Source organism: Odocoileus virginianus, chromosome 6 (genome assembly GCF_023699985.2).
Source record: "Odocoileus virginianus isolate 20LAN1187 ecotype Illinois chromosome 6, Ovbor_1.2, whole genome shotgun sequence".
Classification (NCBI taxonomy): domain Eukaryota; kingdom Metazoa; phylum Chordata; class Mammalia; order Artiodactyla; family Cervidae; genus Odocoileus; species Odocoileus virginianus.
Genome location: NC_069679.1, coordinates 86,452,522 through 86,480,372, shown reverse-complemented (window position 1 = coordinate 86,480,372; position 27,851 = coordinate 86,452,522). Strand labels below are relative to the sequence as shown.

Genomic DNA, 27,851 nt, shown 5'->3' with positions numbered 1-27,851 from the left:
AAGCCACAGTCATCAAGACAGTATGGTACTGGCACAAAGACAGAAATATAGATCAATGGAACAGAATAGAAAGCCCAGAGATAAGTCCACGAACCTATGGTCACCTTATCTTCGACAAAGGAGGCAAGGATATACAATGGAAAAAAGATAACCTCTTTAACAAGTGGTGCTGGGAAAACTGGTCAACCACCTGTAAAAGAATGAAACTAGAACACTTTCTAACACCATACACAAAAATAAACTCAAAATGGATTAAAGATCTAAATGTAAGACCAGAAACTATCAAACTCCTAGAGGAGAACATAGGCAAAACACTCTCCGACATAAATCACAGCAGGATCCTCTATGACCCACATCCCAGAATTTCAGAAATAAAAGCAAAAATAAACAAATGGGACCTAATGAAACTTAAAAGCTTTTGCACAACAAAGGAAACTATAAGCAAGGTGAAAAGACAGCCCTCAGATTGGGAGAAAATAATAGCAAACGAAGCAACAGACAAAGGATTAATCTCAAAAATACACAAGCAACTCCTCCAGCTCAACTCCAGAAAAATAAATGACCCAATCAAAAAATGGGCCAAAGAACCCAACAGACATTTCTCCAAGGAAGACATACAGATGGCTAACAAACACATGAAAAGATGCTCAACATCACTCATTATCAGAGAAGTGCAAATCAAAACCACAATGAGGTACCATTATACGCCAGTCAGGATGGCTGCTATCCAAAAGTCTACAAGCAATAAATGCTGGAGAGGGTGTGGAGAAAAGGGAACCCTCTTACACTGTTGGTGGGAATGCAAATTAGTACAGCCACTATGGAAAACAGTGTGGAGATTTCTTAAAAGTTAGTTATTTTAAAGTAAGTCAACTGTGTTGTGTCTAGAAAGAAGCCAGGTTTTGTAACTGTGTAGCTTGTTTTTATTGTAGCTCACATAGCAGGCACAGTTATCTGTACAATTTTAGGGAATAGCTATGAAACATTTAGATAGCTCTGAGGAAATCATTGAATAACTTTATGAAAACTACTGATATGTTTGTTCAGAACAAAATAGGAAAGGGTGAGTATATACATAGGACAATGAAGAAGTTTCACAAAAATGGTTCAGTGATAATTGAGGATTTAAAAAAAGCTTACTTGACTGCACTGGGTCTTATAGTTGCGGCTTGGGGATCTTCCATCTTTGTCGCTTCACGTGAAATCTTTTTTAGTTGTGACGTTCAAACTCTTAGTTGTGGCATGTGGGATCTAGTTCCCTGAGCATCGCTGAACCAGGGCCCCGTGAATTGGAGTGTGGAGTCTGAGCCACTGGACCACCAAGGAAGTCCCAGTAATTGAGAACTGATCCAGAGAATACTGGAAGTTCAGATGTTTAGAGGTTTCTATTGGAATGAGTTTCCCACAGGTCGAGTCAGTGGTCACAGTGGGAGAGACAGAGCTATGGAGAAAAAGTAGCCAAGTGGAGGTACAGTTTCTTATTGGGAAAGATACTGGGTAATTAATTAGATAAGGAGTGGTGGGAGGCATGAACCAAAAGCCAATTATTAAAGGCTGGTTTATGGGGAAATTATTACAATTAGACCAAGCCCATAAGTAATACAGGACATGCATAACCCAAAAATTTGGACTCAAGAAAGAGAAGACGTACGATTCTAAGAAATACCTTGACCAAGTAATGACTGGTAATAGTTGAAATTTAAGGCCTACAGGGAGCCTGCTATAACCAAAGTTTTGTATTTAAAAAGTTCTGGTAACATTATAATGGAATGCATTAGTTTGAAGAGTATTTGAGCAGTTTTGTTTTCAGGGAAGAAGCATGCTTGACTTGGGTTTTGTTCTTTGCTCTCAGACACACCTAAAGAGATCCTACCTGCTAAGTTTACGTATGGCCTTTTCCTGGTGGCTCAGTGGTAAAGAATCCACCTGCAATGCAGGAGACACAGGTTTGATCCCTAGAGGAGACTGCGGTTCGGGAAGATCCCCTGGAGAAGGCAATGGCAACCCACTCCAGTACTCTGGCCTGGGAAATCCCGTGGACGGAGGAGCCTGGCGGGCTACAGTCCAGGGGTTCTCAAAAGAGTTGGACACGACTGAGCGACTCAGCAGCAAAACAACACCCACGTTTTCAGCCCAGTTATGCCTTACAGAACACTTCTGTACAGCTCTTTGGGAAAGGCAGGCTGTGCGTTATTTTCCTGAGGTTAAGCTGAGACTCGGTGAGGAAGTGACTTGCTCAGGAGCTGATGAGTGGTGGAACCAGGATTCAGAACTGAGCCTTTGGACCATGGGTCTGTGCTCTGGGCACTGAACCTGCTGGTGGCAGCTACGGGAATTGCAAGCATGGCCCCTGGAGGAAATAGACATAGCAGCAGTTCCCTCAAATGGCAAAAATGGAAGTATCTTTCATGGCTTTGGAAAATACGGTTGAACTTTCAAGTGAAGTAATGAAACCACAGTTGGCTCAAGCACTGAAAGCTGTATATAAAATATATTGATTTTCTATCTATATTTGAGGAATGAAATAACTCACTTTGCCTGTAATCACGGAGAACTCTTTGGTCCAAAGACCAGTGCCAATCTTTAGAAAGGTTTAGGAACTGCCCTACCCATCTTAAACAAAAGGACACTGCTAATTATTACCAACAGTGGTTGTTACTAAATACAGGACTAATTAATGCTTAGAGTTAATTTGTTCCTTTGAAAAATAACTGCAGACTACTTTGTCTTTGTAATTCTTTACCATGTACTTTGAAAGGACTTTTGTCTGTCTGTGTTCTCTGTTGGTGAGAGAGTTACGGTCATTTCCTGCTCCTGCCAGCATGCTATTTAAGTCTTTTCCCTTCATTTGTCTGCTTTTAATCTACTATTAATTGGGTAGCTAAGTTACTAAACTCTTTACAAGTATGTGTAAAATAAAGTTTTTAAAAATTCGATAAAAGAGAAAGGAGATATTCTTCTTTGTCAAGGGTATATACTTTATTACTTCCATTTTGACAAGTCTTTCGTTATTCAGTCACATTTTTGCCTATTCAGTGTTTTTCACTTTTGTTCAGATAATTGAGTTTGTCAGGTACTTGTCAAAATCTTTACCTAAGTATAGATGTTAGAAAATAGAAATATAATTAACTGATAGCTAGGTTCATCTATTTCTGGTTCATTTTTTCCCCTTAGAGTTGTCAGATAAACTGAATTTGATGTATATAAACATTTAAAAATCTTTTTTTTTTTACCTTTGGTTGCACCACACGGCTTGTGAAATTTAGTTCCCTGACTGAGGATCAAACCTGGACCCATTGCAATGGAAGTGTGGAGTCTTAACCACTGGACAGGCAGAGAATTCCCCTAAAAGTAAAGTTTAAAAATTCTATATTTGATTTTAAGTAGGAGTGGGTCTGATTCTTCAAAAATAACTTTTTTTGAGATGAAACTTACACAACAGAAAGTTAACCATTTCAGAGTAAACAATTCGATGGCATTTATTCCCTTCACAGTCTTAACCTCTATTTAGTTCCAAAACATTTTTGTTGCTTGAAATGGGCATCCTCTCCCTAGTAAGCAGTTTCTCCCCATTCCTCCCTACTTCCACCTCTACTTTCTGTCTTTATGGATATTTCCTTTAAACGGAATTTCACAATACATGACCTTTTGTGTCTGTCTTCTTTCACTTCAGTTGCTCAGTCATGTCTGACTCTTTGTGACCCCCATGGACTGCAGCACGCCAGGCCTCCCTGTCCATCACCAACTCCCGGAGTTTACTCAAACTCCTGTCCGTCGAGTCGGTGATGCCATCCAGCCATCTCATCTTCTGTCGTCTCCTTCTCCTTTCACTTACTGTAGTGTTTTTGGGGCCCATCCATGTTGTAGCACATATCTCTCTTTTATAAAAATGACTGAATAATCTTCCATTATATGTATAATTCCATAATTTTTCTTTTTCTCTACCAGTAGACATTTGAGTTGTTTCCACCTTTTCAGCTATTGCCAATAGTTCTGCTACAGACATGTGTATACATGTGTTAAATACTCATTGGAGTACCTGTTTTTAGTTCCTGCAGGAAAGTAAGTAGGAGTGGAACGGCTGTGGCTCATGGTAATGACGTGTTTAACTTTGAGGAACTGCCAAGCTGTGTTCCATAGCAGCTGAGCCGTTTTACCCTCTTACTGGCAGTGTATGAGCATTTTAATCTCCATTTCCTCAGCATCACTTATTTTCTGTTTTAAGTTATAGCCATCCCAATGAGTGTGGAGTGGTTATCTCATTGTGGTTCTGAGTTGGATTTCACTAATGGTGATTGAGCATTTTTTTCGTGTGTTTCTTGGCCATTTGTATATGTTCTTTGGAGAAATATCTATTCAAGTCATTTGCCTTTTTAAAAAATTGGATTGTTTGTCTTTTCACTGTTATATGAGTTCTTTATGTATTCTAGATGCTAGACCCTCAGAAAATACATGATTTGCAAATATTGTCTCCCATTCTATAGGTTCTTTTTGCTTTCTTGATTTTGGTTCTTTGATGCATGCAGTTTTAAATTTTGATGAAGTCAAATGCATCTTTTTTTTTCCCTTTGTTACTCATACTTTTGGTATCATGTCTAAGAATCTTATTTCCAAGTTCATGGTCATGAAGATTTATGTTTTCTTCTAGGGAGTTTTATGGTTTAGTTCTTTTTTTTATGTTTTATTTTTTGGCTGTGCCATGAGGTATGTGGGATCTTAGTTCCCTGATCAGGGATTGAACCAGTGCTCCCTGCATTGAAAGTGTGGAGTCTTAACCACTGGACCACCAGGGAACCTCCCCATTTCTTAACATTTAGGTCACTGATCCAGTTTGAGTTAGTTTTTGTATTTGGTGTGAGGTCAGGTTCTAACCTCATTCTTAAGGATCTTCAGTTCTCCCAGGACCATTTGTTGGAGAGACTTTTTTCTCCCCTAAATAGTCTTGGCACTGTTATTGAGAATCAGTTTAACATAAATGCGTGAGTTTATCTCTGGACTTAATTGTATACCATTGGTCTAAACGTCTCTCCTTATACTGGTAGCTCACTGTTTTGATTATGATAGTTTTAGTCAGTTCAGTTCAGTAGCTCAGTTGTGTCTGACTCTTTGCGACCCCATAAACCGCAGCACGCCAGGCCTCCCTGTCCATCACCAACTCCCGGAGTCCACCCAAACCCATGTCCATTGAGTCGGTGATGCCATCCAACCATCTCATCCTCTGTCGTCCCCTTCTCCTCCTGCCCTCAATCTTTCCCAGCATCAGGGTCTTTTCAAATGAGTCAGCTCTTCACATCAGGTGGCCAGTACTGGAGTTTCAGCTTCAGCATCAGTCCTTCCAATGAACACCCAGGACTGATCTCCTTTAGGATGGACTGGTTGGATCTCCTTGCAGTCCAAGGGACTCTCAAGGGTCTTCTCCAACACCACAGTTCAAAAGCATCCATTCTTCAGTGCTCAGCTTTCTTTATAGTCCAACTCTCACATCCATACATGTCTACTGGAAAAACCATAGCCTTGACTAGACGGACCTTTGTTGACAAAGTAATGTCTCTGCCTTTTATTATGCTGTCTAGGTTGGTCATAACTTTCCTTCCAAGGAGTAAGTGTCTTTTAATTTCATGCCTGCAATCACTATCTGCAGTGATTCTGGAGCCCAGAAAAATAAAATCAGCCACTGTTTCCCCATCTATTTGCCATGAAGTGATGGGACCAGATGCCATGATCTTAGTTTTCTGAATGTTGAGCTTTAAGCCAACTTTTTCACTCTCCTCTTTCACTTTCATCAAGAGGCTCTTCAGTTCTTCTTCACTTTCTGCCATAAGGGTGGTATCATCTGAGTATCTGGGGTTATTGATATTTCTCCCAGCAATCTTGATTCCAGCTTGTGCTTCCTCCAGCCCAGTGTTTCTCATGATGTACCTGGTGGCTCAGATGGTAAAGCGTCTGCCTACAATGTGGAAAACCCAGGTTCGATCCCTGAGTCAGGAGGATCCTCTGGAGACGGAAATGGCAACCCACTCCAGTACTCTTGCCTGGAAAATCCCATGGATGGAGGAGCATGGTAGGCTACAGCCCGTGGGGTCGCAAAGAGTCGGACCCGGCTGAGCAACTTCACTTTCACTTTTCACTCTGCATATAAGTTAAATAAGCAGGGTGACAATATACAGCCTTGATGTACTCCTTTTCCTATTTGGAACCAGTCTGTTTTTCCATGTCCAGTTCTAACTGTTGCTTCCTAACCTGCAAACAGGTTTCTCAAGAGGCAGGTCAGGAGGTCTGGTATTCCCATCTCTTTCAGAATTTTCCACAGTTTATTGTGATCTACACAGTCAAAGGCTTTGGCGTAGTCAATAAAGCAGAAATAGATGTTTTTCTGGAGCTCTCTTGCTTTTTCGATGAGCCAGCGGATGTTGGCACTTTGATCTCTGGTTCCCTTGCCTTTTCTAAAACGAGCTTGAACATCTGAAAGTTCACGGTTCACGTATTGCTGAAGCCTGGCTTGGAGCTTTAGTAGTAAGTTTTAAAATGATAAAATGTGAGTCTCCCAACTTTGTTCTTTTTTGCTATTGTTTTGCCTGTTTGCGGCCACTCACAATTCACATGAATTTGAGGATTGGCTTTTCCATTGCTGTTAAAAGGGCTCTTAAAAGTTTGATAGTGGTTGCATTTGAATCACTTTGGGTAGTCTTACTGTCTTAATGATATTAAGTGTTTCAATCAATGAACGCAGGATGTCTTTCCATTTAATTTCTTTCAACAGTGTTTTGTATTGTTCAGTATACACATCATTTCACTTCCTTGGTTAAATTTATTTCTTAGTATTTTATTCATTTGAATGCTATTATAAATGAAATTGTTTTCTTAATTTCCTTTTTGAATTTTCCATTGTGGGTTTGTGGAATCCATACTGATTTTTGCATGTTGGTCTTGAACCCTGCAACTTTGCTGATTTTATTAACTCTAAGTATTTTTGTTTGATTGCTTGTCTTCTGTTTGATTTTTTTTGGTAGAGACATATTGGGGATTTAAATATATATATATAGGATCATATCATCTGTGCATGGATATACTTTTACTTCCTTGTTTCCAGTTTGGATGCCTTTCATTTTCTTACCTAATTGCTTTGGCTAGGATTTCCAATTACAGTGTTGACTAGCAGTGGTGAACATGGGCATACTGGTCTTGTTTCCGATCAAAAAATTTTCAGTCTTTTACCATTCAGTATGATGGTAACGGGTTTTTCATAAAGGCTTTTGGAGAGTTCTCTTGTTTTTCTAGTTTTCTGAGTATTTTTTGTCATGAGGTGTTGGGTTTTGCCAAATGCTTTTTCTATGTCAATTGAGAGGACTTTTTTTTTCCCCCCTTCACATCCATAATATTGATATATCTATCAAGCTGGTTGCTTTTCACATGTTGAGCCACTCTTGCGCTCCTGGGTTGAGTCCTACTTGGCCATGGTGTATAATCTTTTTAGTATGCTTTTGGGTTCAGTTTTCTAGTGTTTTGTTGAGGATTTTTACATCTATAATTATACGGGATAGTGGTCCATAGTTTTCTTTTCAGGTGGTGTCTGTTGTCTGACTTTGGTATCAGGATAAAGCTGGCCTGTAGAGTGAGGAAGGAAATGTTCAGTACTTGTCTTTGAATCCTCCCAAATGGACTTATACAGAAAATTCTATGCCTGATGAATATTTAGTCACAGCATTTTATTGCTCAAACTCTATCTACTCATCTTAGAAACAAACCATATTATAAAATCTCTGGAATCAGATGTTATTTCATTCTTTATCCGTAGAAATGCTAAAAAAGCATTGAATACAAGGATTGTAATGTTACGGAGTTTTAGTTACCCGTGTGTATATAAACATTTCTAGCAGCAACTTTAGAAATAAAATACCTCCTTGGAAATATTTTACTTGATACAAACTTTATTTTGGCTAGCCTTAACTACTACTTAAGATAGCACTTGAAAACAGGGATAAGTACCAAGGCAAATACTTTACTACAATATAAAAGGAGTTAATGGTCAAATGACTTAGACTCTCCTGTGTCTAAAATACCTAATCAACAAATAATTTACTAAATCTATATCCAGCTGTTTGCACAAGGTTCTTACTACTTCTTTATAAGGTATATAATTTGTAAAAAAGCTAATTATGATATAATTTCACAAGTATATTTCTTTTTGATTTTCTATCCATATGTGACATAAGTAATAAATGCATTTCTAAAGTAAATAAGCTTCGCACATATTATTAAGAGTTTATTCTACAATGTGCTTTTTAAGAATGCTAACAGATTATTCATATATTTTAATATATCTGTTCATAAGTTTTATAATAAACCTACAGTTTTGTAATTCTATGTAAATTTTTGTGTTCCGAGGATTCAAGTCTGACTAGATTTAAAGGGAAAAGTAATGTTTACAGAGTATTTTAAAGATGTTTTAATTTTTATGACAAGAATAGTTTTAGATCCTAAAGAATGCTCAGGCTTCTGCTTTTATGGCAAAAAATAAATATTTGTAGAACTAAGTGAATAGCAATGGTATGTGTTGTAGACCAAACATGGAACATGCAGTCCAAATCTCAAATAGAACTCAAAGCGTACATAGAATGAACAGAAGTGTACTGTGTTGTAATTACCAAATAAATGTAGTTAGAAAAGGTTTCCTATTTTTTTTTTTGGCAAGATCTTCAGTTGATTTTGTTAATATTTAGCAGAGTGGGTGAAACTAATCTTTTTAAAACATAATCTTTTTCTAGTGGCAAAATGCAGTCATATATCTTTTGCATTTAGATCTCATGGTGGAGTTATAAGGGAGGTATTATTGCCTTAATACAATAAAACTGAATTGGACTAATTAGACTTTTCCACTTCACAGCAAGCAAGATTAGAAATTAAAGGACTTTGAAATTAAAGCAGCTTCCTTCTATTAGTAGACTTTTCTTTTCTGTAAGTTGCAGTTCAGATGAAAGAAGGAATAGGAATAGTACCTGTTTTCCAAAAATGTGATATCTTTTCCTGCAGATAACATATTTTATTTTATAAGTATAATCACAACTTCAGAAAATAATTAGCAGCAGCAGGACTCAACTTTCTGCTATAATAGTGTGTTTGGATTTTCACCAGTTTGACTTCCACGCAGCTTCTCAAGGGTAGGTCGTTCGTGTGACTGTCTCCTCCATGGCGTTGAAGGGGCGGGGTGGGTGGGGGCGACGCGCCGTGGTGCGGTGACTTGAGACTTCCTGGGCAGCAGCGTCACTCGGGGGTCCCTCTCTGCTGGCCTCATTGCGCTCCAGGTAGCTCCAGCAGAGGTGGTCGGCAGCAGCATCTGGAGAAGCGCTGGTTCTGGAGTTTAACACACACCACACACATCTGTTTGATAAGGTAATAGTGGGGATTTAATCTATAACATTGCTCTAGTTCTTAGAACAGAATTTGGTTCAACGTAGTAAATGTTCAGAATATTCCATTCATGTGTGATAACTGGGGTGACAGCTGAGAAGCAGGAGAATACTCGTTCTTTTATTCAAGGTTTACTGAATTCCTGCACTGCTCTAGCTGTTTGGATATAAAGGGAAAACGGATACATACATTTTTGACTCTTGATATGAGTTTCTATGATTAGTAGACTCATCTTTTAAACACTTGTTTGTTTCTTTCTGGCTGTGCTGGGTCTTCACTGCTGTGTGGGCTTTCCTGGACTTGCAGTGAGCGGCGTGGGGGGACTGCCCCCTGGTTGCGGCCTGCGGGCCTCTCTTGTTGGGGAGACGGCTCTAGGTGTGCCCACTGCAGGAGCTGTAGCACCTGGGCTCACGAGGTGCGGCCCCCAGGCTCTGGGGCACAGGCTCAGCGGTGGTGGCGCTCGGGCCTAGTGCTTCTGCGGCATGTGGGATCTTCCCGGGCCAGGGATCGAACCCATGTCTCCCGTGTTGGCAGGCAGATTCTCTACCGCTGAGCCACCAGAGAAGCCCCTAATAGACTTTTGAAAGGTATGGGTCTTCCTTTGTTATTAAAAAAAAAAGTTGTAAGGTAAATTGACTAGCATTGAGGACATGTTTTAATGTTGGGTTTTTTTTTCCCCTCTGTAAATTGAGAACTCATTTTTTGAGGCTTATGGTTACAGAAATAGCCTGTGTGTTATTATTGACTGTATTATTGTTGCTCCAAAGCTGTATGAATCAATGCAGTGACCACTAGATGTTTGCAGCTATTTCAGTCCATTAGAATTAAGTGACATTGGAAGTTAGGTTCCTCAGCTGCCCTAGCCACATTTCACATCCCTAGAGAATGCAGATGCCTGCAGCTCAGCCATCAGAGGAAGTTCCCTTTGACAGTGTTACTCTAGAGTCTAGAACCAAGCAGTGATTTTTCCAGTTGCCTTGATCTGTAAATTGATTTTTGAGGTAAATATTAGCAGTGGCCGGAGGCTGTCATTTCAGTCCTTACGTGCATTAGCACCTTGTCAGGCTGACCAGTCCAGGGCTAGGATTGATTTACTTAAGCAGTTTGTTGCATGGCAACTGAGATTTAAATGCTGGTCAGCCTCTGAGTAGGACACTTAAGTAATTTCACTGCCTTAGCTATAGCTTCTTCTTGGGTGTGTGTGTGTGTATCTCTGTAGCACTACAGTTACTTTATAAACTTGTAATTAATGAAGTTTGAGGGGCAAAGGAAAGTTGCAGTTGCATTTTTTAAAAATAATTTTTATTGACATATAGTTGATTTACAATGTTGTGTTAGTTTCAAGTGTATAGCAAAGTGGATCAGTTATACATATATCCAGTCTTTTATAGATTCTTTTCACATATAGGTCATGAGAATATTAAGTAGTATGTCCTTATTATCTATTTTATATACATATAAAATAGATAGTTATGTATATATCAATCCCAATCTCTGAATTTATCCCTTCCCCCTTTCCCCCCGTTAACTGTAAGTTTTTGTACACCTGTGACTCTGTTTCTGTTTTGTAAATAAGTTCATTTTACTGTTTTTTGATTTTGTTTAGATTCCGTGTATTAGCAGCATCATATGATAGCTGGTCTTTCTCTGATATAGTTCCTCAGTATGGCGATTTCTAGGTCCATTGGTGTTGCTACCAGTGGCGTCACTTATTTTTTATGGCTGTGTACTGTTCTGTGGTGTGAATGTACCGCGTCTTCTTGTCTGCTTCCCTGTCAGTGGACATTTAGGTTTCTTCCATGTCCTGTCTGTTGTGAATAGTGCTGCAGTGAACTTGGGGTCGTGTGTCATTTTGGATTTTGGTTTTCTCTGGATGTATGCCCAGGGATGGGCCTGCTGGGTCACATGGTAGTTCCAGATATTCTCTCCCATCCTGTGGGTTATCTTTTCTTTTTGCTTATGGTTTCTTTTGTTGTGCAGAAGCTATTACATTTCAGTAGGTACCATTTATTTTTGTTTTTATTTTTGTTGGGAGGCGGATCAAAAAAGATGTTGCTATTTATGTCAGAGAGTGTGTTTTCAGCTAAGAGTTATAGTGTCCAGCCTTAGATTTAGGTGTCCAATCCATTTTGAGTTTATTTTTATGTATGGTATGAGAGAGTGTTTAAATTTCTTTCTTTTACATGTGACTGCTCAGCGTCTCCAGCGTCACTTACTGGAGAGACTGTCTTTCCTCCGCTGTGTGCTCTGCCCTCTAAGTCACAGGCTGGTTGACCCTACGTGTATGGGTTTATCTCTGGGCTTTCGGTGCTGCCCACTGAGGTGTATTTCTGCTTTTGTGCCATACCAAGCTGTTTTGATGAGTGTAGCCTTTGTAGTATAGCGTGCAGTCAGGGAGTCTGATTCCTCCAGCTCCATTTTTCTTTCTCAAGATTGCTTTGGCTATTGCAATTGCATCTTTACTACTAGAGTTTACAGTATTTACATGAAATAATTTATAGATGCCAAACTTAAATATAGTGACAGTTGGATTAATACTATCAGTCAGAATTTAGGAAGAACCCCAGTTATGCTTATTATAAAATATTAATTATGATAAATTTAATATTTGATATTTAAAAGCTAAACTTTTTTTTTTCCTTCTTGACCATACAATGCAAGATCTCAGTTCCCTGACCAGACGTTGAACCCAGGCCACAGCAGTGAAAGCACTGAATCATAACCACTAGACGACCAGGGAACTCACTAAAAACTAAACATTTTTTCATCATTTTTTTGTTGTTGAGCTTACGTAAAATTGTGTAGTGTCTGCTGAACTCTGATCTCTGGACATTTTCTGTGCAGGGCTCAGGAGAGAGTGTGCAAGTGTAACTGACTTCTGCCTCTATTTTTTTTTCCCAGCTGTGTGGCATGTGGGATCTTACTTCCTCACCCAGGGATTGAACCCATGCCCACTGCAGGGAGGCACAGTCTCCTAACCACCGGACCACCAAGGAGGCCCACGCCTCCATTTCCTGAATGAGTATCTATACAGAGATAGAGCTTGCCTCGTTTTTTATCCGCTTTAGGTTTTGCCGTGGTCCCTTTCTGAGAAGAGAGGCGATGGGAAACTCTGGTCTTCTGGTCCCAGGTCATGGACATGTTGTTGTTCAGTCGTTAGGTTGTGTCCAACTCTTTGTGACCCCATGGACTGCAGCACGCCAGGCTCCTCTGTCCTCCACTGTCTCCCGGAGTTGGCTCAAATTCATGTCCATTGAGTCGGTGATGCCATCTAACCAGCGCATCCTCTGCCCACTCCCCCACCCCCCATGAACAGTATGAAAAGGTCCTGGATTAGGGCAGGTAAATTCTTTGGTATGTTTCTGCCTCCTTCAGTGATTCTCCCTCTTTCCAGATCACTTACTTCAGCCTCTGGTATTACAACAAGCAAAATCAGCGCCGGTGGGTGGATTTGGAAAAGCCTCTGAAGAAGCAGCTGGATAAGTACGCATTGGAGCCGACTGTCTATTTTGGAGTGGTGTTTTACGTGCCTTCGGTTTCACAGCTGCAGCAGGAGATCACCAGGTGAGAAACATGGTGCTGTTTGCTTTCAGGAAATCCAGTGAGATTAGAAAGGTGAAACTAAGGTTGGAGTCCGGAGCTAAAACTAACCTTTGCCCTCTCACCATGCATTTTTAGCCACAGCATTGCCTGGAGGTTCTGGCGTGTGGTGTGTCAGAGTGCTTTATGGCATGTTGCTTGAGTTACGGGTTCACCCGGCACGAAAGAACGATTAAAAGGAAAAATGACGTTTCTACCCTGGCTGTGAACTCCTCTTGAAGTGATGTCACCCTTAATGTTTTTACTGATTTGTTTCTGACCTTAGTAACAATGAGATGAGAGAGGAGATTTTTCAAAAATAGCCACAAATTCTGTGTTTACTCCTTAAGAAAATGTGTAGAAGTTCTGACCCCAGTAGCCATGTTCTCTGCATAGGTGTGAAAGGAGAAAGAGGTGGGGGAAGGGTTTGAGATCAGAAAATATTGGCCAATAAATGCACTTAAAAGGAACAAAGGCAGAAAGCGTAGAATGTATTAAGGGGTGGGATAGAGGAACTAATTTTTTTTTTTTCTTGAAGATAACAAAACAAAGAAACAAATCAAATTTGCATTCTTTTTTTTTTTTTTTTTTTTTTACAATTGAAGTATAGTTGATGGTTCAGATGGTAAAGAATCTGCCTACAATGTGGGAGACCCAGGTCCCATCCCTGGGTCGGGAAGCTCCCCTGGAGAAGGAAATGGCAGCCCACTCCAGTACTCTTGCCTGGAGAATCCCATGGACAGAGGAGCCTGGCTGGCCATAGTCTATGGGGTCACAAAGAGTCAGACAGGACTGAGTGACTAACACTTTACATAGTTGATTTACAGTGGTGTGTTAATTCCTACTATACAGCTTAGTGATCATTATACATATATATACACACACCCACGTTCCTTTTAGAATATTATTTTCCATTGTGGTTTTTCACGGGATACTACATATAGTTTTCTGCGCTGAACAATAGGATCTTGTTTATCTGAAATTTGGATTCTTGAGCCTGCCTTTCACATTCTCCAAAATCCAGCACTTTTTAACCCTGTTTAACCTTGTTTTCGAGCCAAGCTGGATTACTTCCAGTGCCCTGAGAATGCTTCGTTCGTTTTCACCTTTGTGTCCTAGACCTTTCTTTCAGATATATGTGACCGGAATCCTGTCCATCTGATTTTAGTTCCAAAGTTTTCCTTCTCCAGACTATTCTAGAATTTGCTTATACTTATGTTAAGATGGCAAGTTGTCACAGCCTCTCACTACAGTTATTTGTGTACAGATCTTTTTCTTAGATTTTAAACCTATGTTTTCTTTAACTTTGCCTTCAAATCATTTCTAACACAATGGTTTACAGGTAGTAACAACCTGATACTGCCCTATGTTTGTGGAATCTTCTTTTTAAGTACTGAGTTTGCAGTTAATTATGGGAAGACGATAACCAAAGAAGCTAGAATCAGGTTGTAGGGATTAGCATGAACTGACTACAGAGCATATCTGAGCTATAAAAACTGAAGAGAGTAGAAGCCAGGAGGAGAAAACAGTAACTGACCACTTTGACTCATTTGACTCATTTATTGAAGATATAATATGGTATGTAAGAATTATGTTGCTTACTGTGGAAGATGAATATACAAGTAGATACACTTTACTGTTACTCTGGAGCAGTTGTCACAATCCGGTGGAACTGACAGTTCGTGTACATGAACAACTACAGTATATTATGATAATACATGCTTTAATTATAACACGGTCTTCCCTTGTGGCTCAGCTGGTAAAGAATCCAGCTGCAATGTGGGAGACCTGGGTTCTATCCCTGAGTTGGAAGATCTGCTGGAGGAGGGAAAGGCAAAGTCAAGTGGAATGCCAAGTCAAGTCGGCCTTAGGAAGCATCACTATGAGCAAAGCTAGTGGAGGTGGTGGAATTCCAGTTGAGCTATTTCAAATCCTAAAGATGATGCTGTGAAAGTGCTGCACTCAATATGCCAGCAAATTTGGAAAAGTCAGCAGTGGCCACAGGACTGGAAAAGATCAGTTTTCATTCCAGTCCCAAAGAAAGGCAATGCAAAGAATGTTCAAACTCACACAATTGCACTCATCTCACATGCTAAGAAAGTAATGCTCAAAATTCTCCACGCGAGGCTTTGACAGTATGTGAACTGAGAACTTCCAGATGTTCAAGCTGAATTTAGATCTCAGAGGAACCAGAGATCAAATTGCCAACATCTGTTGGATCATAGAAAAAGCAAGAGAATTCCAGAAAAACATCTACTTCTGCTCATTGACTATGCCAAAGCCTTTGTGTGGATCACAACAAACTGGGGGAAATTCTTAAAGAGATGGGAATACCAGACCACCTGACCTGCCTCCTGAGAAATCTGTATGCAGGTCAGGAAGCAGCAGTTAGAACCAGACATGGAACAACAGACAGGTTCCAAATTGGGAAAGGAGCACGTCAAGGCTGTATATTGTCACCCTGCTTATTTAACTTATATGCAGAGTACATCATGAGAAATGCCAGACTGGATGAAGCACAGGCTGAAATCAAGGTTGCTGGAGAAATATCAATAACCTCAGATATGCAGATGACACCACCCTTAGGGCAGAGAGTGAAGAGGAACTAAAATGCCTCTTGATGAAAGTGAAAGAGGAGAGTGAAAAAGCTGGCTCCAAACTCAACAATCAAAAAACTAAGATCATGGCATGTGGTCCCATCACTTCATGGCAAATAGATGGGGAAACAATGGAAACAGTGAAAGACTTTATTTGGGGGGGGCTCCAAAATCACTGCAGATGGTGACTGCAGCCATGAAATTAAAAGATGCTTGCTCCTTGAAAGAAAAATTATGACCAACATAGACAGTATATTAAAAAGCAGAGACATTACTCTGCCAACAAAGGTCCATCTAGTCAAAACTTTGGTTTTTCCAGTAGTCATGTATGGATGTGAGAGTTGGAGTATAAAGAAAGCTGAGCACTGAAGAATTGATGCTTCTGAACTGTGGTGTTGGAGAAGACTCTTGAGAGTCCCTTAGACTGCAAGGCGATCCAACCAGTCAATCCTAAAGGAAATCATTCCTGAATATTCATCAGAAGGACTGATGCTGAAGCTGAAACTCCAATATTTTGGCCACCTGATGTGCAGAACTTACTCATTAGAAAAGACCCTGAAGCTGGGAAAGATTGAAGGCAGGAGAAGGGAACGACAGAAGATGAGATGGTTGGTTGGCATCACTGACTCAACTGGAGATGGACAGGGAGGCCTGGCGTGCTGCAGTCCATGGGGTCGCAAAGAGTTGGAAGTGACTGAGTGACTGAACTGAACTGAACTGAATTATAGCACTGGATTCCTAGGAGTGGGTTGCAGGGAGTATGAATAGGGAAGGTACAGACTATGAGCTTTCACTTGACTTTACAAGGAATTTTCTAGTTAGAGGGAGTAGCTTGTGCAAAGTAAGGGGCTAATAAAAGCAACTGATTTTTTTTTCAGGGAATTTCAGTTATTACCTCGAGAGGAGAACGGAGGCTTTGAAAAAGAAATGCCAAAGTCATTAAGTCATAGACCAATAGGGAAAGGCATTTTTGAGTTTTAGTGGAAGGGAATGATGAAATGTGTATTCTACAAAGATCATCCATCATGAAAGGTAGATTAGAGGTTACAAGACTGTAGGCAGGAGACCAGTTAGGAAAGTATATGCCATAATCTAGGCATCAGTCTAGAATGTGCACCTGCTTTCCAGTGATTTGATGAAGAAAAAGACTGAGAACATTTAGAGTGAAATATGTGGACAGCATGTTTGATATAGCCTACTTTAGATGCTTGAAAGGAGCTTCCTGGGGGAAAGTTGCAAGCTTTCCTCTTTGACAAGACCCAGTGCTGCCAGCATTGTCTGCTGATTGAGGGAAATGTATGGGTTCTGCTTCTAGCAGGTGGAGGGGTTTAAGTTGGATCTCAATTCTTATTCAAATGGATAGTGTTTCGCTCAAGATTTTTGGTAATGAAGCATGGAAATATCAAAGGTAAATGAAATAGGATGATGTAAGGACTCATATGAAATGGTAAAGGGTGGGCTCTCCAGGAAATGCCATTGTGAACTGTAACTGGGTCGAGCTTCACAGACATCAAACCTGGAAGAGATTCTGGATTCAAGATAGTCCCGTAGACCGTATTGGCAGAGAGTTGGTGGATCTTCATTCAGCACTGTCTCCAGAGCATCTAAAACAGTGCTTGATGCATAGAAGGCCCTAATAATTACCTTAGTGAATAAATAAAAGGGAGGCAGAACAAATCTTCACTGTAGAGCTTTACCAAATGGAGAAGTCAGCGAGGTGAAATACTGCCGCCTGGCTGCTGCCAGTCATGAGAGCAGCTGTTTATTAGGTACCAGCTATGCTGTAGTTTTATGGAAGAGCTTTACATATATTCCTTGGTGTGTTCAGCCCTGTGAAGGGGTGATAGTACCCCACCTTTCACTGGCGTTAATTTAAACCCACAGATTATGACTTGCCCAAGTTCCTGCAAAATGCTAAATTGGAGATCTGAAATTTAACCGAAGCTTGCCTGACTAAAGGTTGTGCTGGTAACTAACACTGTATATACTGAAAACAGAAACAGAAGTAAGCCCACATTAAAAGACTGTTATAAAGTATTTTAGCAACTATCCTTTTTGGTATTTCAATAAAGAATATTTTATTATGCACCTGGTCTGAAATGTCAGGAACCATTTTTCTTCTGACTTTACTGTCCAGGGCTAGGAAAGTCTTAACATCACCAGGTTCCTCCAAAGAGTTTTTAAAGTATAGATTGGCCACTGATTCTCTGTTTCTCTAACTAAAACAACAAAACTTAGAGACTGTTTTACAGGGTATAAGATAGGTGACCAGCTATCTCCTAGGTGGCTATAGTTTGTAGCTTTCAAATAACTACAGTTAAGAATAAGTGACTCAATTGTTGTGTCTGTCTGTGTATTTGTCAGTATAGTTATGATCAAGGAACGTTCCTGTCATTCTTCAAAATCATCTGAGCTTAATTTTGTCTAGTTGATGCTTCTCTACCAAATTATGATAAAATGCATTGTGTCCGATTGGAGGTAATACTGACATTGACTTTTAAAAACTGACCTCTTTTTTTTTTTTTTAAATAGGTATCAGTATTATCTGCAGCTGAAGAAAGATATCTTGGAAGGAAACATTCCTTGTACATTAGAACAAGCAATTCAGCTTGCAGGCTTAGCTGTTCAAGGTAAAGAATGGCAATTGATAATGTAATAGATCAATCAGATTAAAATGCATGTTAAACAAAAACAACAAGGGATTCTTAAAGTAACTGACTATAGAAAGTAACTGCTATAGAGTAGTTTTATGTGTTAGTGGGATATTATTTCTGTTATCTAAGGGGCTTCCTTGTGGAGGAGAAATGGGTTTGAGTTACCTGAATGAAATATGAGACTTCTGGAAGGCTAAGCATGTTATCACGTCAGCAAGGCACAGACCAACAGTAGAGAGGAAATACACACAGATGCACACACACACATACACATAGCGTTTAATATGCCATGTGTTCCTTTTGTGCAGGGTCTTGATCTGCTGCTAGCTCATATTTTCAGCAGAAAGATCAGCCAAACAGTGGGGTTGATAAGGTTACATTCACTTACACTTCAAGCGTATGTCATTGGTTTGGTTTCTTAAATAGTTGTCCTAGATTATAGAACATTGCCAATTATATTATTATTAGATAGTTTTGTATTTCACAAGTGTTTTTCAGTTGTTTGTCATTTGTCATATGTTTAATCCATATGTGTTTACATGTGTAATATACTTTGGAAAGACTTCTAATGGGGCTTTATTTCAAATGATAACTGGCATTTAATCTTAGGAATTGAAATTTAATTAATAAATTCCTTATTAATAAATTTATTCCTTCAGATGTTAGCAGACTTGGAGATATAATACATATCCTTCCTAGGTGAAAAAAATGCCCAGTGCTCATGAAGCCATATTCCTTTTCAAAGTACTTTGAATGTTCTTAAGTGTTACCTTTGGCTTTAAGAGTTAGTTTTTCATAAGCTTTTGGCTGAACTATCAGTTTCTTTTAACAATTAAAAATTTCTAAACAAATACATCTTACTGTAACATAGTCAGATGATCTAATTCCATTCCCTAGAAGTAATCACTACTGTGAATGATTTGGTTTGTTCTTGACATTTTTCTGTACAGAAGTAGGCATATATGATTATAGGGTAGATTTTTGTTTTCTAATGACAAAAATATGAAATGATTTGTATACAATTTGTAATGTGTTTTGTTTTTTCGCTTTATTAAAAGGCATTTTTTTCCAAGTCCAGACACGTGAATCTGTCTGGGTAAAGAGTCTGCCTGCCATGTGGGAGACCCAGGTTTGATCCCTGGGTTAGGAAGATCCCCTGGAGAAGGAAATGGTAACCCACTCCAGTATTCTTGCCTGGAGAATCCCCATGGACAGAGGAGCCTGGTGGGCTATACAGTCCATAGGATTGCAAAGAGCTGGACGCTTTAAAAGGAATTTTTAAAATATACATTTTATAAGCTATAAGGCAGATTTGACTTCTAAAATCATAAGCATACCATCTGTATACTTCATATTGAATTTAGTTGTGTATATGTTTTGCTTCCAATTAAACATAATTGACATGTGAATACTTGTGATTTTATATAGCTGATTTTGGTGACTTTGATCAGTATGAATCGCAGGATTTTCTTCAGAAATTCGCCTTGCTTCCTGTGGTAAGAATTCTTTTGACATTGGACATTTTTATCAACAGTGCATTTCTAGACCCTTAATAATCCCTGAAATGAAGTCCATATATTAGACTTACTAGGTAGGGATAGAGTTAAAAAAAAATCAGCTGGTCCTTATAAACAATTTAAGTTGTTGCTTTCCCTGTTATAGACTTCTGGTCCTTGTAAAAGCACAGAAGCAGAAGGGTCTGGCCGCGGGGCTGTAGACAGAGAAATTCATTTTGTGTTCGAATGTGAGTCTAAAGAGAGGCACTCATTTCCAGCTTCTGAGGAACCACAGAGGTTTTGATTTTAACCAAAAACTTGAAACCTCACAGAGTTATGCTGAAGTGAATATCATTTCTCATCAGCAATTTAAAGAGTAGATGACAAAAAGACCCAGCTTTCTACTTTTTAAAGTCAATACTGGTGGAATTGACAGGGAAACTGTGTTGCAACAACTGTAGGAAGTGGTGTGCTGTTCTGATTGTCTACCCAGCCAGCCAGGGAGTGCATGAGATGGTGTTATGTGCTGGGCTTGGAACTGGCTGATGAATGTTAACCACCAGAAATAACCTATCTGTAACTCTCTCTGGGGGCTTCTCAGGTGGCCCAGTGGAAAAGAATCCACCTGCCAAGCAGGAGACATGGGTTCGATCCCTGGATTGGGAAGATCCCCTGGAGAAGGAAATGGCAACCCACTCTAGTATTCTTGCCTGGGAAATCCCATGGACAGCGGAGCCTGGCGGGCTACAGTCCATGGGGTCGAAAAGAGTCGGACACGACTGAGCAACTAGACAACAACAGCAAGTTTCTCTGGGATGAACTGAGAAGGCAGGGCAAGTGTTTTGGCTTTTGAGCAGAAGCCACTTAATTCTCAGGAAGGTCATGATTATGTCCTTTAGTGAAGCTCTCAGATATTGATTCGAGCCCTGGTTTTGCCTGCTGGGGACAAGAGTCAATAACAGTAGCATGGATTCCTCCTAAGAAATATGAGTGATTTGTTCCCATACTAACTGCCGTGTGTTTTTCCCAGGAGTGGTTACAAGATGAAAAAGTGTTGGAAGAAGCAACCCAAAAAGTGGCCTTACTGCATCAGAAGTACAGGTAACGCTGAGAAGTGGGAACAGTGTGGGACTCGTGCCTGTTTGAGTTGGGCCCACGCGCTGCCAGCGTTAAATGCGGACCTTTAGTGCTGCGCCTGCCGCCAGTTCCCAGGAGCCCACCTGGGCAGAGCTCTAGCCGCCTCCAAGCGCTCTTCCAAGCACTTCCCCACATTAACCCGTCTATTATTCATGTTGTATCACTGGTGAAACTGAGGAAGCTGAAAGCAGCCAGTCCCTGAAGGCTGCCCGTTCTTCCTCCCACATGTTGAAGGTGTGGGCGGTGGCCCGGCTCTGTGTAGGTTAATGCAAGATTAGAGAGATTTGTTTTCCTTTGTGGCAGATGTGATGTTTTGGGTCAGCCCCACCCCCAGCTTCGCCACCCACCTTTGGAAGCCATCTCCCTGTCCTCTAGGCAGGCTGTGCTGAGAACAGTGGGCTTGTTGCTCTGACCCCTGCTTCTGGGCAGATCCTGGTCTCTGAGAGTGAAGCTGCATGTGCTGTCTGAAATTCCTGTCCTTGAGAACACTAGGTTTTATGCTAAACCAAGTACCACTCAGTTCCAAGTACTTTGTGTATCATTAAATTCTTCGTAACCACTCTTTAAGGTAGATGTTATTATCTCCTTACAGACGGGAAAATCAAGTTCACATGGACTATAAGTAACTTGCCCAGAGTTACATGTGGCAGAGGTGGGGTGTGAACTCAGGGCTGTCTCATTATAACCTGTTGTTCACCCCTTCCTATTAAAAATTACCTTCTGCCTTTAGTCTGTCCCCACTCAAATCCAGACAGTCACTCACAAAACATTAATTCTCCTAAAATAGCTCTTTCGGCTGTCACCCCTCCTCTCCTCAAGTGTTCATGAATCTTCTTGCTTTCCACCAGCCTGAGTTCATCACCCCTGGGATTAAAGGCTTCTCACAAATTGGTTCAATCCTGCCATTCCAGCTTTATCTTCTGCTGTCCGAATGAACCCGTTTTTTTTCAGCATAATTAATCCTTCGGGCACACCTTGCTCTATCGTTTGTTACTTTCATTCATCCATCTGTGCATCTCCTTAAGAGATAATTTAGTGCTGCTCTTCTGTTATGAGGCAGAGTGCTCAATGCTGTGGCACAAAGATAAATAGAACCGTGACCTGCCAGAGTCTTAAGGGGTAGGCAGTTCAGCCCCCTGTAATAGCAGCTAATAGTGATCATCGTGAGCGCCGGGGAGAGGCGCGCACAGGAGGTGGTGGGTCTGTGTAGAGCAGGGCAGTCCCAGAAGGTGACCGAGAGGGTGCGCAGGCTGAGTCTTGATGGGTGTCAGGGGTTGACCAGGTGTGCAGGCAGGTGATAGTTAGACCAGGAAGCATGATCAGCACATGCAAAGGCTCGGAGGCACAAGGGAGCGTGGTATATTCAGAGATACACGGAGCCCGGGGTGGTCGCGGTGGGTGTACCGTGTGGGTGTGTGGAGCAGCAGCAGGTGAGGTTGGAGAGGAGGTGTCCCTGCTGTGGGCTCCTTCTCTGCCCGCGCTGCCTTCCCGCCTACCTGCCCACCCTCGTCACGCCGTCACCAGAGCCAGAAAGGATCTCCAGCTGCTGCCCCTTACTCGCCCCGCCGTGTGGCGTTTAGCACACAGTGCTTAGTACTGTCTGACACTTCGGTGGTTTAGGGAGAAGTCTAGCTTCCACTGAAGGTTTCTTAGGAGGTTGCTTTACTTCCTGCATTTCCCCTTGCCTGCCCAAAGGCCAAGGGGTTGGACCTCACATAACTAACCCTCAGCATTCAGCACAGCGCTCTTGCATGTAGTTGATTTTCAGTAAATACTGATGGACTGATACAACTAATCACAGATGCTTAGAAACCTGTTAAATGTTTCTAACGTTTTATGCTCGATTGAGATGTAGTGTTTCACAAACAAGCTCTTCTGAAGTTTTTTAGTTTGTGAACAGTCTGACATCTCTCGGGTTGCAGGGGTCTCTCAGCTCCTGACGCGGAGATGCTCTACATGCAGGAGGTGGAGAGAATGGACGGCTATGGGGAAGAGAGCTACCCTGCCAAGGTAAGCGAGGCCGAAGACGGGCCTCCAGAGGGCGCCCGAGCTGTTCCAGCAGGTCAGCAGGGAAGGCCAGGGATGCTGCGCGGCTCGAAGGCCGGAGATGTGCGGACGTTTGGAAATGTGAAAGCTGAGGTCCTCGTGGCCAAAGTTTTCTCACGAAACGGGTGTTCCTGTTCTGTCGTCTGTTCTTGGAATCACTCTTGAAATAGAATTCCTCAAGGAGCCCAGCTCTATTTTCGTGTGTGGTAAAAGGCGACGCACTTACACCTTGCAGACTTGCCCCCTCGGTGGAGGTCTCCCAAGCCTTCTCCATGTGGGCCCCACGAGTGGGGGTGGGTGGGGACCCGGTGGCCCCCGTGTCTCTGCCCCCCCCAGTGTTTCCTTGTCCGCTTTCTCCTCCTAGGACAGCCAAGGCAGCGACATATCCATCGGAGCGTGTCTCGAAGGCGTCTTTGTGAAGCACAAGAGTGGGCGGCCTCCTGCGGTGTTCAGGTACTCTTCCTTCTGTGCACCTTCTGTGGCTCCTGTGCGTGATTGCGTTTTAGTGTCTGTGCTAATTGTATTGCTCGCAAGTAAGTGTCTCCCAAGGGCTCACCAGGACATGGAAATGTGCCTTTCTTAGAATAAAATTGCACCTGACTGCAATAGTTATAAGATACTTACTTCAAAACTAAATTGCAGTGTTTATAATGGTGGCCCGCTTATGAAATGTTTAAAAACGTGTGACCCTTTTCTTACCATATGGAGGCCATTCTTTATCTTGGTGTGTGAATTTTTCTTTTTTTTTTTCTGTGTAAAGTATGAGTATTTATTTCAGGGTTTAGATCCCAATCGATTTCAAAAACAGAATCTGACTTTTCTCCTCTGTAGCTGAGGCTTGTGTGTTAGGATGATTTCCTGGCAGGTGAGGGCACTGTGCCCTTAGAAACACGTTTTATCAGGTTCAGAATTAAGTCCCTGATGCCCACTGTACCCCAGCCTTACGGGAAAGAAACAAAATTCACCCCCGTGGGGCTGAACAAATGCACACACACGAATGTGAGTGAGCAGTGCATTTTTCATTTGCACTCTAGTTTCCCCGGGCTATTTCTCGTGGGAAATCTAGGCTTTCCCTGATTCTAGTTGGTACCAAAATTCCTAAAATACCAACACCTAAACACTTTTTGTAATGTAGATTTTTCTTCTGTTGGTTATAAAAAGAGTGGTACCCTTCATTTGTGGAGCTCTTAGAATGTAGCCCGGCCAGGAGGACAGGGAGGACAGATAGCAGTGGCGAGGCTGGCTGGCAGCAGTGGGATTTCAGGTGATGGCAGTTCCCTTCTCAGTATTCTGTGTCTCTTCCCTTCCTTTGCTTTCCTGCCTCTGGGGGCCTGAATTCTCCCTGGGGATTGTGACCGTGGAGTGTGTGCCGGCCTGGGGACAGGTCCCCGCTCCTGGACCGCCCTGCCCTGGCTCGGTGGCTCCCGAGGGCAGTCGCTCTCAGGTCGCCAGGCTGCTCACTGTCTCCACAGCATGCTCAGTTGCAGGGCAGTGGGCAGAGATGGGTCTGGCTGGCACCGAAGGGCAGGACGCCGACATTGCTCGAAAGGTCACAGGAACATGGGAGACATCCCCACGGGCTTCCTTTATCTCACTGGATAGGAAATTCTAAAATGCCTTCTTTAATATGACACTCATAATCTTTAGGTTTAGCAATTACAGACTTCCTGGCAGTCCAGTGGTCAAGACTCTGTGCTTCCAACGCATGGGGCTTGGGTTTGATCCCTGGTCAGGGAACTAAGATCCCACATGCTCTGTACGCAGTGTATTCAGAAAACTAAAAAACAAAAGCAATGAAGTACCAAGTTATTGTGAATGAATTTTATTTATTTCAATAAATTTAATAAGATGGAGAAGGATAAAGGGGTAAAATTTTTTCTTCCAGACCTGTTTTTCCCTTTGTAAAAATTATATAGTGTGTCATGAAATATTAATATATAAAACCTTAACATGGTAAAATACACGCAGTTAGAAAGTTCAGAGTTGAGGTCTGAATCCTGGTGAACACCCCCAGAGTAGCTCACTCTTTGGGTTCGCAGCATCTGAACTTGCTGTTTGCCCTGCTTCGCCAGCTTTTTAGAGCATCTCCGCTCTGCCTCTGTGTCTTATTTTGCCCTGTGAACCGGAAGGCAGGGGTGCTTGTTTGGTCCTATGCTCGCCACCCGCCCCACCCCCACCGGAGCCCCGCTGAGGGCATCACTGCCGCTCACCCACCTCTGTACCCCCACCCCACCCCCACCGGAGCCCTGCTGCGGGCATCACTGCCGCTCACCCACCTCTGTACCCCCACCCCACCCCCACCGGAGCCCCGCTGAGGGCATCACTGCCCCTCACCCACCTCTGTACCCCCGCCCCACCCCCACCAGAGCCCCGCTGAGGGCATCACTGCCGCTCACCCACCTCCGTACACCCGCCCTAGCCCCACCAGAGCCCTGCTGAGGGCATCACTGCCCCTCACCCACCTCTGTACCCCCACCCCACCCCCACCAGAGCCCCGCTGAGGGCATCACTGCCGCTCACCCATCTCTGTACACCCGCCCCACCCCCACCAGAGCCCTGCTGAGGGCATCACTGCCCCTCACCCATCTCTGTACCCCAGGACCAAACACAGGGTCCCTGCTATCGTCACGGTGGGTGCCCTCTAAGGCGTTTGTTGAATGAACGAAGGAGCATTGGTGGCTGAGAGTGGGATGTTTGATCAAACTAGTCCAGCAAACGAGGCTGAGTAGAGTTCCCATTTATATGTATTTATTTTGGCCCAGCCGTGCGGCATGTGGGATCCTAGTTTCCTGACCAGGGATCAGAGCCTCTCCGCCTGCATTGGAAGCGCGGGATCTCAACCACTGGACCCCCAGGGAAGTCCCCGAGTTCACAGTTTTGAGTACTCTGCCTCTGTGTTATTATGCTGGCATTACTTTTCGTACCTCCCTGTTGTCACTTCCATTATAAAATGCAGGCCAGCCGATTAAAGCCCTGTTTTCTTCCTAAAATGATAACAAATAATAGGTTATACATAAGCTCAAGAAGGAAAAAAATCATATCTTCCGTCTCTTAGTTAAAACCTGAGTGCTCTTACAGCCATTTTCTGCTTGTTGTTCTCCAGGTGGCATGATATTGCTAACATGTCCCATAATAAGTCCTTTTTTGCGTTAGAGCTGGCAAATAAAGAGGAGACCATCCAGTTTCAAACTGTGAGTAGACGTTAAGAACCTGCCTGGACTGTTTTTCCTAAAAGTTAACATTTCTGTGTGTATGTTTGGGGGAGTAGCTTTAAAATGATAGCTTTTCATAGTTTATAAAACATAAAATTTTATTCTTTATAACATTTTGCATAATCGCACTTAGCAAAGTTGCTGAGTAAATACTGTTGAGTGAATTGAGTCTTTGGATAAATACTGTCTGATTATGATGACCTTTAAATTACATACATAGGCTCAGCTATAAAGAATCTGCCTGCAGTGCAGGATACGGGGTTCGATTCCTGGGTCGAAACGATCCCTTGCAGGAGGGCATAGCAATCCACTCCAGTATTCTCGCCTGGAGAATCCCATGGACAGAGGAGCCTGGTGGGTTACGGTCCATGGGGTCGCAAGAGTCGGACACGACTGAAGCGACTAAGTACGCCTGAGCACAAGTAGGGAAGACAGGAAACCCTGGCATCTTGGCTCCCACTGATAAGTGAATAGCTCTGTGGAAACACTGTTTCACAGTTACCTTTACTCTCTAGATGAAAGCCATGAGTCTGTGAGTCACTTCATTTAAAAATGTCCTTGAGTATCTATTTGTCAATAATAGTAATGTTTTGTTTAGTAACATCTTTGGGTAATAATACAAGATGACATTTTCTGTAAATGACATAATTTAAAAATTTCTGAGTCATCTGGAAACTGTTAATATAAGAATCATACTATTGAGAGCTTTTTGTTGGTTTTTGTAATTTGAACCCTAATTACAACATTCATATGAGGGGTGCAGTGGTAGAAAATGCAAGTCACAGTGTGTTAGATGTGACTTTGATATACCATGTCACCCATTTCTGTCTTGTTCTCAGATAAGGTCTGTATCAAGTTGTAGATGTGCTTTGCTTTACTTTGTGCGTCTTTTGTTTACTAGGAAGACATGGAAACAGCAAAATACGTATGGAGACTCTGTGTAGCGAGACATAAATTCTACAGACTAAATCAGTGCAGCCTGTAAGTATACCTTGCCCATGGATACTGGAAAATGATGACCTTAGAAGTTTTCATCTTGAGCTATAGGGTATCATATATAAAGGGCAAATTTTTTTTAAGAAAATAACTTGAATGACATTTTTATAATCATCTCTTTGCTTTTGTATGTTAAAATTTTATTTCTCAGTTATTTTTCATTTTAGCTTTGGACCAACTTCTAGTATCTACAAATAGGCTTCTAAGATTTCTTTCAACTAGTAACAGAATTATTCTAGTTCTTGAAAGCTAAAAGGAAAAAAAAATTTTTTTTTTTAATCAACACTTTGAGTCATAAAAGCTCATGCAGCTCTTCCAGCCATTTGAAGAATTTATACCCCTTCTTACATTTTTCCTCGCCCCCATGGGTTTACTGTTTTCTGCTGGGTCATTCCTGTCAGGACGCAAACATGCTGTCACATTTTACCTCTTAACACTTTCCGTTTCCACATCCCTGTAGCCACGGTGCTGTATCTTCTTTTCTCTTCGAAAGAGTTGCATCATCTCGCTCGCTGTCTCCTTCCTCCCACCCTGTTTCCCTTAAGCCCCCACATCACTGATGCCGCTTGTTGGGGTGATGGCGACCTTCGCCCAGTGGATCTGAAGAGCTCTTCACTTGAGTGCCGGGCAGCACCAAACCTCTGCCTGTCCCTTCCTGCCTGCACCCCAGTGCCCCTCCTTGGCTGCCTGGGGGGCAGGACCCCCTTCTCCTGCTTTTCCTCTTTC

At 41.9% G+C, this 27,851-nt stretch overlaps 1 protein-coding gene across 1 annotated transcript in view; it reads left to right on the top strand.

Annotated features, from left to right (window-relative positions):
* Window positions 1–27,851, top strand: part of PTPN21 (protein tyrosine phosphatase non-receptor type 21) — a 75,742-nt gene that overhangs the window by 23,853 nt on the left and 24,038 nt on the right. Inside the window, exons 3-10 of the mRNA XM_070469745.1 lie at window positions 12,803–12,972; window positions 18,117–18,214; window positions 19,667–19,734; window positions 20,765–20,835; window positions 22,794–22,881; window positions 23,282–23,370; window positions 26,021–26,108; window positions 27,031–27,110. Coding sequence (XP_070325846.1) covers window positions 12,803–12,972; window positions 18,117–18,214; window positions 19,667–19,734; window positions 20,765–20,835; window positions 22,794–22,881; window positions 23,282–23,370; window positions 26,021–26,108; window positions 27,031–27,110 — 752 coding nt within the window. The remainder of the gene's footprint in view (window positions 1–12,802; window positions 12,973–18,116; window positions 18,215–19,666; window positions 19,735–20,764; window positions 20,836–22,793; window positions 22,882–23,281; window positions 23,371–26,020; window positions 26,109–27,030; window positions 27,111–27,851) is intronic.